This window comes from Podarcis pityusensis, assembly GCF_964106645.2.
Source record: "Podarcis pityusensis genome assembly, chromosome: 8".
NCBI lineage: Eukaryota > Metazoa > Chordata > Lepidosauria > Squamata > Lacertidae > Podarcis > Podarcis pityusensis.
The window spans coordinates 11,878,897-11,891,255 of record NC_138033.1 but is presented as its reverse complement, the minus strand read 5'-3'; the positions used below and the strand labels follow the sequence as shown (position 1 = coordinate 11,891,255).

General features: G+C 49.0%; 1 protein-coding gene across 1 annotated transcript in view; it reads right to left on the bottom strand.

The window, feature by feature from the left end:
- The window catches only part of CADM4 (cell adhesion molecule 4), a 133,013-nt gene that overhangs the window by 7,121 nt on the left and 113,533 nt on the right, over positions 1 to 12,359 (bottom strand). Inside the window, exons 2-6 of the mRNA XM_081019077.1 lie at positions 7,919 to 8,065; positions 6,533 to 6,685; positions 3,383 to 3,523; positions 2,277 to 2,438; positions 47 to 137 (exon numbers count right to left, since the gene is read on the bottom strand). Of these exons, the coding sequence (XP_080875203.1) occupies positions 47 to 137; positions 2,277 to 2,438; positions 3,383 to 3,523; positions 6,533 to 6,685; positions 7,919 to 8,065 (694 nt within the window). The remainder of the gene's footprint in view (positions 1 to 46; positions 138 to 2,276; positions 2,439 to 3,382; positions 3,524 to 6,532; positions 6,686 to 7,918; positions 8,066 to 12,359) is intronic.

Below are 12,359 nucleotides of genomic sequence, written 5' to 3'. Positions count from 1 at the left end.
GCCTCTCCTCTAATTATGGCTTTCCCCATCCTGCGGAAGTACTCACCGCGGGTTGCCTTTGACGTCACAAGTCAGAACTAAAGTGTCTCCTTCCCGCATCACCCCCTGAGACGGATGGATCCTGGCTGTGGGAGCGACTGGGGTGGAAATAGAGAGAATAAACAGGAGGTCATGAATCAGCCCGTGCACAGAACAGTCACACTTCTCAAGCAAGGCCCGACAATTTGCAACCCTCGCCGTGGAGAGGAAACGCTTCCTTCAGACGTCAGAGCCATTAGAAGCCCGGAATTAAGGTTTTCGCTGGCATTGTGGCTGATATCAATACATGCATCCCTCCTCCTTGTCTTTTCCTTCTAAAAGAGCTGCCTTGCCATAGAAAGAAGGTTAGATTGCAAAGGAAGGCTGGAACAGTTTCCCTGGATTTTTGCATCACCCACAAAAACGAGCGATAGAAAACAGTATGCATAAAAATTAAGGAGATCTATATATCCAGTCTATATAAACAGAAACACCAAAATGACACTTATTACACTACAAGGAAATTGAACATGCAAGTAAATTGAGAGCCCACTGAAGAAAATGTGTTGGAAATTTCAGAAGAGATCTGAGTTCGCCCACCACACTACTGAACAGGGTTTCTGAACCAGGGTTTTTCTGCATTGCTTTTAAAAGGCACGTGGTTTAGGCTCAGGCCTGCATTGCACTGAGTTCTGGTCCACATGCCACATGGAGCCAACCAATGGTTTGGCATGGATGCGTGTGAGTGTGCAAGCTCTCAGAGAGGAGATTGCAGCCTCTTTGGTCCCCTCCTTGGGGTTTAAGCTGCTGCACTGAGCTAAGCCATGGCTTGCCTTAAGTGTGTAGTCCAAACTCAAGACGCATGGTTCAGCTCCCAAGGGCAAACCTTGGTTGAGGTTGTGGTGTGTGGAGGGCGAGAGCTAAACCACAAACCTGCAGAGAGCAGACCAGGGAGGAGCAAAGCAGCCATGACCTCCTCTGTCAGCACCTGCACACTCCACATTCACTAGCAGTGTCTGCCGATGTAGAGCAGGTTATTTTCACTTATTGGATTTTCCACAGCAAGGGGAAATCCGTTTTGAATGTAAAAATAAATAAAGGTATGGGCTGGCGCTTAGATGACGATGACATTGGAAGATTGCTGAGAAAGAAATGTAGGGTCATCAACAGCACTGATTTCACAATGAAGTGGCCAGGTTGCTTGCTCACTGGGGCAAGATGGCTTGAGCATATTACACCAGCCTTGTACTGGCTGCCAAATAGTTTCTGGGCCCAATTCAAAGTGCTGGTTTTGATCAATAAAACCTTAAGCGGCTCAGGACAGCAATACCTCAAGGACCGCCTCTCCTCATATGAACCGGCCTGTGACCAACATCTCAGGCCTTTCTTCATGTGCGCCCTCCATGGTAGCTCTGGAGGGAGACGACAGGACTTTTCTGTGGTGACTCCCTGCTTTCCCCAGGAAGGCTCACCTGGTGCTTTCATTGCATATCTTTAGGCGCCAGGCAAAAACATTCCTCTTCTCCCAGGCCTAGGGCTAATCAAGCAATCTATGGCCTTTTAAGCTGGCTGGAGTGGAGACATTATTGTCTTGCTTGTTATGACGTTGTGGGCTTTTTTGGTGTTTTTATACTGTAAGCTGTCCCTGTATCCTCGGATGAAGGGTGGTATAAAAATTCAATAAATAAGCCATTAAATTCCCTTCTGGAAGCCCCCTACTCTCTTGCCCTGGGCATTCATTCCTCCAAGAGAAGTAAAAGGTAAAGGACCACTGGACAGTTATGTCCAGTCAAAGATGACTATGGGGTTGCGGCGCTTAGCTCGCTTTCAGGCTGAGGGAGCCGGCGTTTGTCCACAGACAGCTTTCCAGGTCATGTGGCTGGCATGACTAAACCGCTTCTGGCGCAATGAAACACTGTGATAGAAACCAGAGCACACGGAAACGCCGTTTACCTTCCCGCCGCAGCGGTACCTATTTATCTACTTGCACTGGTGTGCTTTCGAATTGCTAGGTTGGCAAGAGCTGGGGCAGAGCAACGGGAGCTCACCCCATTGCGGGGATTCGAACCGCCAACCTTCTGATCGGCAGGCCCAAGAGGCCCAGTGGTTTAGAGCCAGAGGCCCGCAGCTCCGTAACCTCTGCCCACCCTGCCCAAAGGGGGCCCAGCTGGGCCCAGAATGCACTGCAGCCCTGCCACTTGATGCCAACCCTGCCTTTGCCCTCTTCCCCCGCCAGCAAGGCCCCTGCGGTCACTTACACTGTACATCTAGCACGTACTGCGTCTCCTTCCGCTGCCCCCGCAGCGTGGGGTGGGTGGCCTCGCACGTCACGACGCTGCCGTGGTCCCTGCGCTCCACCCGGAAGCGCACCACGTTGGTGATGCTGAACACTTTCCCGTTCTCCTGCTTGCTGCCTATTCCTGGGGGGGAGAAACAAAGAACATGTGCACCGGCCCCGCTGGTCAACCCCGCCGAGCGCCTGCAAACGTCCCTTTAAAGCTGAGTTAAGGCGTCACGCCTTGCCGCGGGGCTCTTTTCTCTTTTTCTAATTTTTAAATTACATACAATTAAAATGCAACCGCCGTGCTCGGGAGGGGTAGGAGCGCATAACATTACTCCTACTTGCCTCCAATGCAAGCACAGAGAACTTGTTCCCGGCAGCCAAGAAGCGCTGGGAGAGACCCAGAAGCAGCCTACTTACGCGTCTAAAAGGAGCCCCAAAAGAAACATCTGCCTTTAAGATGCCAAAAAGCCCTTCTATTTTAAGTATTTTCTGGGCAGGCAGGGGGAAGAGTAGGAGTAGCTGCTAATAAACTCAGCTCATGTATATGCTGCAGTTAAAGAGACATATGGATGCAGCCTTAGCCTCAGGCGTTTGGAGATGACAAACTTTATTGGGGAGACACTCCCTAAAACCGATCCCAAGCTGGAAAAGAGGCAGCACCTTCTAGAGGTTCATTAACTGGATATCCCACTACTAAGCTAACTCATGTCCCCAACGACAGATCAGTCTACTTCCAGTTCCTACCAGGCTCACATGTGTACATCCTGTTCCACTACTGTATTTTTTTTTTAAAGTGCATAAAATAATATTTAAATATGTATTTCACCTCAGTGCACACGTTTCCAAATTTATTTCACCCTAAATTATTTGTTTCGCCCTAAGATGTGCATTTTTGATGGTTATTATTATTATTATTGCTTCACCCAAGTAGGAGAAAAATCTAAAGGAAAACTATGCCCCGTTCCGCACATTCCACTTGGGAAGGTCAGCTGGCATGGGAATTCACAGCTCCGGAGCTTTGGGGCCAAAGCAAACTCCTACAGGAAGCTAAGTCCCTGGTTTCCTCCCTCCTTCCCGCACCTTTCAGCTCTTTCCGGTCCCGGTCCCGGTACCAGCGCAGCGTGGCAGCAGGGCGTGACCTGGGGACGCTGCAGGTGAGCTCCACTTCTCCTCCTTCCACGGCCTGTTCCTTGATCTCCACCAAGGGGTTGTCAGGGGGCACTGTAAAGAACAGCAGTTGGGTTATGGGGCAGGCAGTGGGGTTGTCTCCAACATAGCACCAGATCCCAACACAGCATTACCTCCACAGGCACCCAAATCAGTCTCAGATCTGGTAAACCCAACCAGAGAAGGAGTGGGGAACTTGTGGTTCTTCAAATGTTTTATTAAATTTATATCTCATGCATCTATAATAGCATACAACTAAAACAGGCATGTCCAAGAGGTAGACAGAGATCTACTGGTAGATCAGTGGACGTCTGTGGTAGATCACTGGTAGATCACTGGCTCCCCCCAAAGAAGCCCAGAAACTTTGGGGGTAGATCACTGCCAGTTTTTAACTCTGTGAGTAGATCGCAGTCTCTTGGAAGTTGGCCACCCCTGAACTAAAATATCTCAAAACCATCTTTTTAAAACTGGCAAGACCTTCAAAAAAGAAATCCCACTTAAAATTTTATTTAGGAAACCCAATAACCCACACTCTCATAGCTAATAATTCCAGCGCTTCCAGGAACAGACCTTTCAGCCACCCAATGCCTGAGACAGATGCACCTCACTAGGGAGAGCATGCCACAAATGGGGAGCCACCACTGAGAAGGCCCTGTCACTGGGTAAGCAGGTAACCCCCAGTGGCAGCTTCCACCAGCCCCAGCCAGTGTGGCCAGTGGTCAGAGAAGACGGAACATCATCTGGAAGGCCGCCAGTTCCCCACCACTGAACTAGGGGGTCCAACGGCAAGGGTGGTGAGCTCTTCAGGTGGGCCTCTGTGACTGTTCCACGATTCCTCAAGATCACCAGTACAAATGCATCCTGGGAAATTCCACTTTCAGGTCAAAAACAAAACAAAAGCTGCTAGGCCTTAAATTAGGGTAGAAAAAAATAACACCTCAGAAGCGAGTGAACAGAATATCAGAGAGTCAGGAAATGGGATTTTGTTGCTCTGCGTTGCTCTTCGTTGTCACAGACACCCCCCCCCCTGCCCAGCCCCAGTTGCAAAATTAGAATTATGGAAAAGAAGCAGACATTTGCATAATTTCCTAAGAATACCTGATTTAGCTTCTGTTAGTGCAGAATGTGGAGGCTTCCCCACCCCTTCCTTTGGGTAAATTATACAGCATACTGATTCGGAGCATGATCATACGAGTTGTCAATGCTTGGCCTTAAAAGAAGCATCTGAATGTCTAGTGATTGTGTGGGAGGTTAGGTAGGCGCTTGAAATTACAGGCTGGGGAATGCAGAAGGTCTCTGCATGCAGGAGGAGGTCTCAGTTAAGGTTGCAGGAAGCCTCCTTTCTGAAAGCCTAGGGAGACTGAGCGAGGCGGACCAGCGATCTGACTCGACGAGGCAGCTTTCTGTCTCCCTCTCCATCTCTGCCACATCCACACCACACCATATATTTATGGCTTCCTCTAAAGAATCCTGGGGACTTTAGCTTATCGTGCACAGAGCTGCAATTCCAGAGACCTGAACAAATGAAATTTCCCAGGATTCTTTGGGGGAAGTCAAACTTAGCTCAGTGCAAGTCCTGGGAGCTTGTGACCAGACCTCACAAGCAGGGGTGTTTGTGAGGGTGTTTAAGGGGGAGGCCCAGAGTTCTGTCTCTTGGTGGGCAAAGGGCCAGAGATATGGAGGGCAAGGGAGCTGCTGCAGTGACCTACAGTGACACCTGTGCCCTGTTTGTCATTCTGCCAGAGAACAAGCAGAAGGACACTTGCAGCAAGTGCAAGCTGGTTGTCTTGCTGGAAGAGAAGGCGCAGCAACCTGAGGCCCGCCTAGCCACACCTCAAGCGACAGGACAACATACAGAGTTACTTGATAAGAGAAGAGAGGAGACTGAGAGGAGATAGGATAGCCATTTTAAATATCTTAAGGGCTGTCACATGGAAGGGGGAGCGTGCTTGTTTTCTCCTTCTCCGGCGGGTAGGACTCGAACCAATGGCTTCGAGTTGTAAGAAAGGAGATTCCGACTAAACATTCGGCAAAACTTTCTCACAGTAAGAGCTGTTTGACAGTGGAATGGTCTCCCTCGGGAGGCTGTGGACTCTCCTTCCTTGGAGGCTTTTAAACAGAGGTTAGATGGCCATCTGTCATGTATGATCTGGTTGAGATTCCAGCATTGCAGGGGGTTGGACTAGATGACCCTTGGGGTCCCTTCCAATGCTTTTCTATGAAAGCTGTGTGTGAGAGAGATTATTATAATTACCAGGGCTTTTTTTCAGCCAGAACTCTCTGGAACAGAGTTCCGGGACCCTTTTTCCTCAAAAAATATTTTTTTAAAAAATCCGAAATTTTGGATTTCTTTAAAAATATGTTTTGATTGCTTTATCCTTGCTGCCTTGGCTCCTTTGGAAGGTTGGGGATATAAATAAATTTTGCACAAGACTTGTGTTGGCCTTAATTCATCATAACACCACAAGGTAAGAATGGACTGACCTTCTTGCTAACCTGCTCCCACCTTCCAGCATCCTGGCCAAAGGTCACAAAGGTACCAGGGCTGGATGAAAAACTATTTGGACACCTGCCACATCTTTCAATTCCACTAACTTTTTAGTTGGATTTAACAAGCTGAATATATACGCAAGAGGTGCTTTCTGAGGCTTCTGTTGTTCCACGTAGACCTAGAGTGGCTCCATCCGCCCTTAGCCATCTCCTCCGCCAACACTTCTGGCAATGAGCCCAGTCGAAGGTTAGACTAGAGGATCACCCCATTTCATTCCAGTTCCATGATTCTCTGAGAACTGTGCTTGTGGGTTTTGTTAGTATTTTTTTTTTTTAAAAAAAATCTTAATTGGCTTTAATGTATCAGTGATGTGTTTTGATTATTGCAGAAGACCCAGAGGATCTGGGTGGACCGAAGAGGGTGCTTTAGGAATAATAACAACTATTATTATTATTCATGGATATGGTACTGTAACTCCTCTTTCTTCCAGTTTATGTTGCAATCCCGAAATAGGGCGGCGGCAGCTGTGGCAAAGAAGGCAGAGGTGGTGGCAGCGGGAAAGCGGCACGTACCCAGCACGGTGAGGATGGCGATCTGGTGGTGCGTGTCTTCTGTGTAGAGCTGGCAGAAGTAGCCGCCCTCATCTTCCAGGCGGGCATTGGAGAGCACGATGCGGACTTGCTTCTGGGTGAACTCCACCAGCTGGAACCGCTCATCCTTCAGGGCTGTCAGGAGGGTGAGGAAAAGGTGTCTCATGTTATGAACCAGTGAAATGAGAAGAGGGTCATCAGGGTGTGATGCTGTACGGTTTTCAATTGTATTTCCATTGCTTCTTTTATTTCTTATGTTTTATTTCGTGCGGCAACTTGCATTCCATAGAATTCAAATACATAAGAAGCAACAAAAATACAATCTTGGGGAGGGGGTTTCTCTCAAGTACAAGGGACTGTCTCTATTTGAGACAAGATGCCAGGTGGCACGGAGGTGCAGTTCATGGCTTCTCTAAGTGAGGATCACTCAGCCCAGGCCGGCCCCACCATTAGGCAAAATGCCACAGATCCCTCGGGCAGGAAGATTTAGGGCTGCTACCGAAAGCTGCAGAAGTGTCTAGGGCTGGACGATATCTGGCTTTCAACATAGTGATATGTCACCAGTGAGACATCATGATATACAGATATATCACAATGTCTGAAATAAGGATGGAGCTACGTAGAGGCAATGGCTGGCTTCGCGGTTTTTCCCATATTGGGATTTTTGCTGGTGCCTGATCTTGTGGTTCGCTGCCCCCTGCAGGAGGCAGGGGAGAGCTGGGCTGGCAGAGTTAACAGGGGCTGCAGGAATCGAGAGAATAATTGGCTGGCTTCACGGTATTTCCCACGTTGTGATTTTTGCACAATACACCCACACCTACACTATATAATCACAATATATTGACAGGTCAATAATTCTGAAAGCGATATCATGATATGGACTTCAAACCTGTTTTGGACAATATATTGATATATCGCCCAGCCCTAGTGTGTAGTAGGATGCACTTAGCATAGGGAGGTTGCCGTCTGGACTTTCCTCCTCAGTTACCAAGCTATCTTGGGTCAGCCCTGGACTCTGACCGGGTTGTTCTTAAGTTCAGGGTGTAACCAATCAATTCCCCACTGCCCAGGTCAGATTGGCTAGTGACCCAAAGGAAGAACATAGTTTGCGTGCTTGCTTCCCCATGAGGCATCTGGCTTGGCTAACCTGCCTCGATCCATGTGCTCTGCAAGCACCTCTAATATACTTGTTCTCTTCTTGCAGCAGGTTGCACTGTAGTGGGCTGACCTGTAGGGGGTGCTGGTGCTGGTCCAGATGGCAGGCCTGGGATTGAGTGGGTGGCATTTCTCGTCCAGCTCTATCTCAATGGGTCCTCTACCTTTTCAGCCCAGCCTACAACCCCACCATTCCCGAAGCCCCATTCTTACCCCGCGTGCCGTTGAAGAAGAGCGTCTGGCGGGATGGGTTTTGGATCACCACTATGGAGCCATCGTACTGGTGCAGCTTGCAGTTGATCTCGGCCTGGCCACCCTCTGCCACGGTCACATTCTCAGCTTGGACCTCCTGAGCTCTGGCTAGTGCAAGGAGAGAAAGAAAAAATGGGTTACCATGACGTTCACGGGAGGCGAGTGGGGCTTTAATGTGAGCAGGGATTCACCTGGGCTGAGTATCAGCACCCAAGCCCCTCTTTGCATACCAGTGAAGAATAAACTCATGCATAAAGATAAAGGGACCCCTGACCATTAGGTCCAATCGTGGCAGACTCTGGGGTTGCGGCGCTCATCTCGCTTTATTGGCCGAGGGAGCAGGCGTACAGCTTCCGGGTCATGTGGCCAGCATGACTAAGCCGCTTCTGGCGAACCAAAGCAGCGCACGGAAACGCCATTTACCTTCCCGCCAGAGTGGTACCTATTTATCTACTTGCACTTTGACGTGCTTTCAAACTGCTAGGTTGGCAGGAAAACTCATGCATAAGTAGTCAAAATTATAAACATTGACAGAGGATGTTGGAGCTGCCACATGAACATATTCCACCTCGCCATATTTCTGTGCTACTGAGCAAAGGAGTGATCCTGAGCATGTACGGAGAGCCCTTGTCACAATTCGTTTCTTATGTCAGAGATGAGTGAGTGGGCAGGGTTTGGGGGCAAGCCTGGGACTGTGGCTTCCAGGCTGGATTTAGAAGTTCAGCCCTGGGGAGGTCAAAGTCTTTATATCCAGTGTGGGGATTCATTGAACCATATAACCGTAGAGTTGGAAGGGACCCTGAGGGTCATGCAGTCCAACCCCCTACAATGCAGGAAATCTCTGCTACAACTGCCATTAGCCCCTGGAAGCATGGCCAATGGACAGGGTGATGGGAGCTGAAGCTCAGCAACATCTGGAGGGACAGTGGTTCCCTACACCTGCTTTATATGGGGAAACATAATCACATGAGTGGGCCACACCCTCACATGCCACCAGGGAAATAATAATAATAAATAATAATAATAATAATAATAATAATAATTTATTATTTATACCCCACCCATCTGGCTGGGACCTCCAGCCACTCTGGGCGGCTTCCAACAAAACACTAAAATACAATAACCTATTAAACATTAAAAGCTTCCCTAAACAGGGCTGCCCTTAGATGTCTTCTAAATGTTTGGTAGTTATTTTTCTCTTTGACATCTGGTGGGAGGGCATTCCACGGGGCAGGTGCCACTACCGAAAAGGCCCTCTGCCTGGTTCCCTGTAACTTGGCTTCTCGAAGTGAGGGATCCGCCAGAAGGCCCTCGGCAATGGACCTCAGTGTCCGGGCAGAACGATGGAGGTGGAGACGCTCCTTCAGGTATACTGGGCTGAGGCCGTTTAGGGCTTTTAAGGTCAGCACCAACACTTTGAATTGTGCTCGGAAACGTACTGGGAGCCAGTGTAGGTCTTTCAAGACCAGTGTTATATGGTCTTATAAAAGGACACAAGGGGCACAGAGGTGTCTTGCTGTAGGAATTGTGCAATATTACGCAAAAGGCCTGAGGCAGAAGAGTTGACCGATTGCTTCAAATCAAATATATAACCTTCCTCCCTTCTTACTTTTCCAGCTGCTGGCTGTGGCAATCTTTACTCCTTGGCTCAGCATAGTTTCCCTTTCTCTCTCCTGATCCTCTCCTCCAACCCATGTTTATCTGTCCTGCTCTCTCTTCCAACGTTAGCCCTCTGCTTAAAAAAAATTATGACCTTCTCTCACATAAACGCAACCTGGTCAATGGCAGCCGAAAACTCCTATCTGTGCAACCTCTTTGTGACATCAGAGCATCTCCGCCAGTCTTGAGGCTTCACCACAACCACTAAGAACCTCTAGTCAGTGCATTAAAATGTGCCCCCCTTCACGTCTACTCTTGTATCATTGGACTTTTAAAAATATAATCAACTCAATATTATGTAATCTAGCATGTGCGGGTACGGGAGGGAGGACACTGCCTTGAACAAACTGCAACCGTTTGCAGCAAAGTGTGCTGATTGGCTTGCTTACTTGAGTCATCTGGAGCAACTACAGTGGTACCTCGCAAGACGAATGCCTCGCAAGACGAAAAACTCGCAAGATGAAAGAGTTTTTCGTTTTTTGAGTTGCTTCGCAAGACGAATTTCCCTATGGGCTTGCTTCGCAAGACGAAAACGTCTTGCGAGTTTGTTTCCTTTTTCTTAAAACCATTAATACCCGTTAAAACCGTGATTCGCAAGACGAAAAATTCGCAAGACGAAAAAACTCACAGAACGAATTAATTTCGTCTTGCGAGGCACCACTGTACTTTTCTGGCTTATATAGAACAGGGTTGAGGAAGCTCAGGCCTGGAGCCAGATGTGTCTCCCCAGGCCTCACAATCTGGCCTGTGAAACTCTTCCCGAGCCACAGCCCTTACTAGCCTTGCTTCACAGCCTGAGAGTTTTTGCCTGACTGGAACATGCCATTGAGCGCTGACCATAGCCTCTTGTTTTCCTGGACGGAGGGTAGAGAGAAGGCTGTGCGAGTGTGCACGGAAAGTAGCCAAGTGCACAAAGATAAAATTGACATTTGTTGCTCCTTCGAAGGTTGAGGGCCTGGACTGAAAAATATCCCCCAATGATCTAGACTGTGGACCAGAGGACAGTAAGTCAATGGCCTGTGAGAAGAGACCCCTACCAAGCAGGTGAGGCGGAAATAAATGGCTTCTTGTCCCCTGCAACTCTTCTGATGCTCAACCAACAGCCCTTTGTCTAATCAGAAGCAAAAAACAACACACGACACCCCTGCAAGAGACAAGCCAATTATTCTACAGAGTCATAAACTATGGGATATTGTGGTAATGGAAAAGGCAATAAAACAAAATGAAGATAGCAGAGGGGCTACTATGGGAGGGGGAAAACCTTTTAGGAACATTGGCTTTCAGGGCGTGTGAAGCAGAGGAAGATGGCAAGGGCTAGGAAATACAACCATACATCATGTGTACGTTTTTTTGTGATTGCCTCCTCCCAAGAGAAGCAGAGCCTCATCCAGGGCAACACTGTCTCCTTGCTTTTGCCTGGTTACGTACAGGTCTCCTAAGTCACCTTTCCAGCCCAGAGGTGCTCAAGGCAAAGGACAAAAGGCTCAAGATAGGGGTGCTTTACACGCGGGCGCGAAATCCAAGTGCCTGGGGTCAGTATCGTGTCTTTCCGGCAGCTCCTCGAAACACCATGTTAAATGAATGCTAAACAGGGAGAGCCAAACGCTAATAGATGTAATAAGATTCAGAGATTTATAAGTATTATCCGTGCCACGGAAACGCCAGGAGCTGCATAAGACACCGCCACGTACAGCCCCGCACAATGCAAGCTTTACATAAATTGAGCTTTACATTCAACACTTCTCCAAACGCATTAGATAATTTGCTCTCTTCCCTCTTTCCGAAACGAAGGAGTTATAAAGGGTGGTGAGGCGAGGCCTTCCAATGGAGGAAGGCCTGTCCAGAGATCACCCTGACCTAGCAGCTTGGGCCCACCAGTCTCCCCCTGACGGGAGGCCCCCTGACAAAGGTTCTGGCCAAGCGCTCGACGTTCTGATCCAGGACACTCTCTGAGGACCTCATTCCCTTCTGGACATCCTTCCAGAGGGGCCATGTGCCGTGGGTGGGTCAGGCCAGAGACAAAGGTGGATACAGTGGCATAGCATGGGTTGCCAGTGCCTAGGGCTGCATGGAGGGAGGGAGAGAAAAAGAAGGAGTACGCATGCACATTCAATGGCGTCCACATCACCCAGGAGATCACAGCAACAGAGATAAGAAAAAAAGAGTCATTCCATTGCCTGGTGAGGCCACTTCCTGGAAGCACACAGCCGTATTGAGGCAGCACCAGGTGTTGAAATTTTGTGCCCCACACTACACCACTGAGTGGGTAGGGCAATGAAATGCAGACCCATTCTGCAGCCGGCTAGTTTCTACACATACTGATGCACTCCTCTCTGTCCTCCATCCCGTCAAGCACGACATGTGATCCCCCTAGACAGGCCCAAACAACCAAGGAGGGCATGAAGCAAGATCCCTGAAGGATGGGGCCTGGAGGGAGCCTGAGGGCCAGATAGAGAAACCCGGAGGGACACATTTGGCCCCTGGGGCTGAGGTTGCCAACCCCTTTTTCTAACAGAAGTGCTGCTCCTGTGCACCCTCCACGCCCTTCGTTGCAGACTGTGACCACCATCCTGCAGGAACGGAAGACTCTGAATGTCACCACTGCTACTCTGGGCAGCCATCTCAGGCAATAGATCTTGTGCTCCAAGGTATGGCAGCAGAGTAGATAGATGGGTCCAACCCATCAGGAATGACCCGCTGGGAAATTCTCCTGCACAAGCTGCACTGGGATGAATGGAAGCTG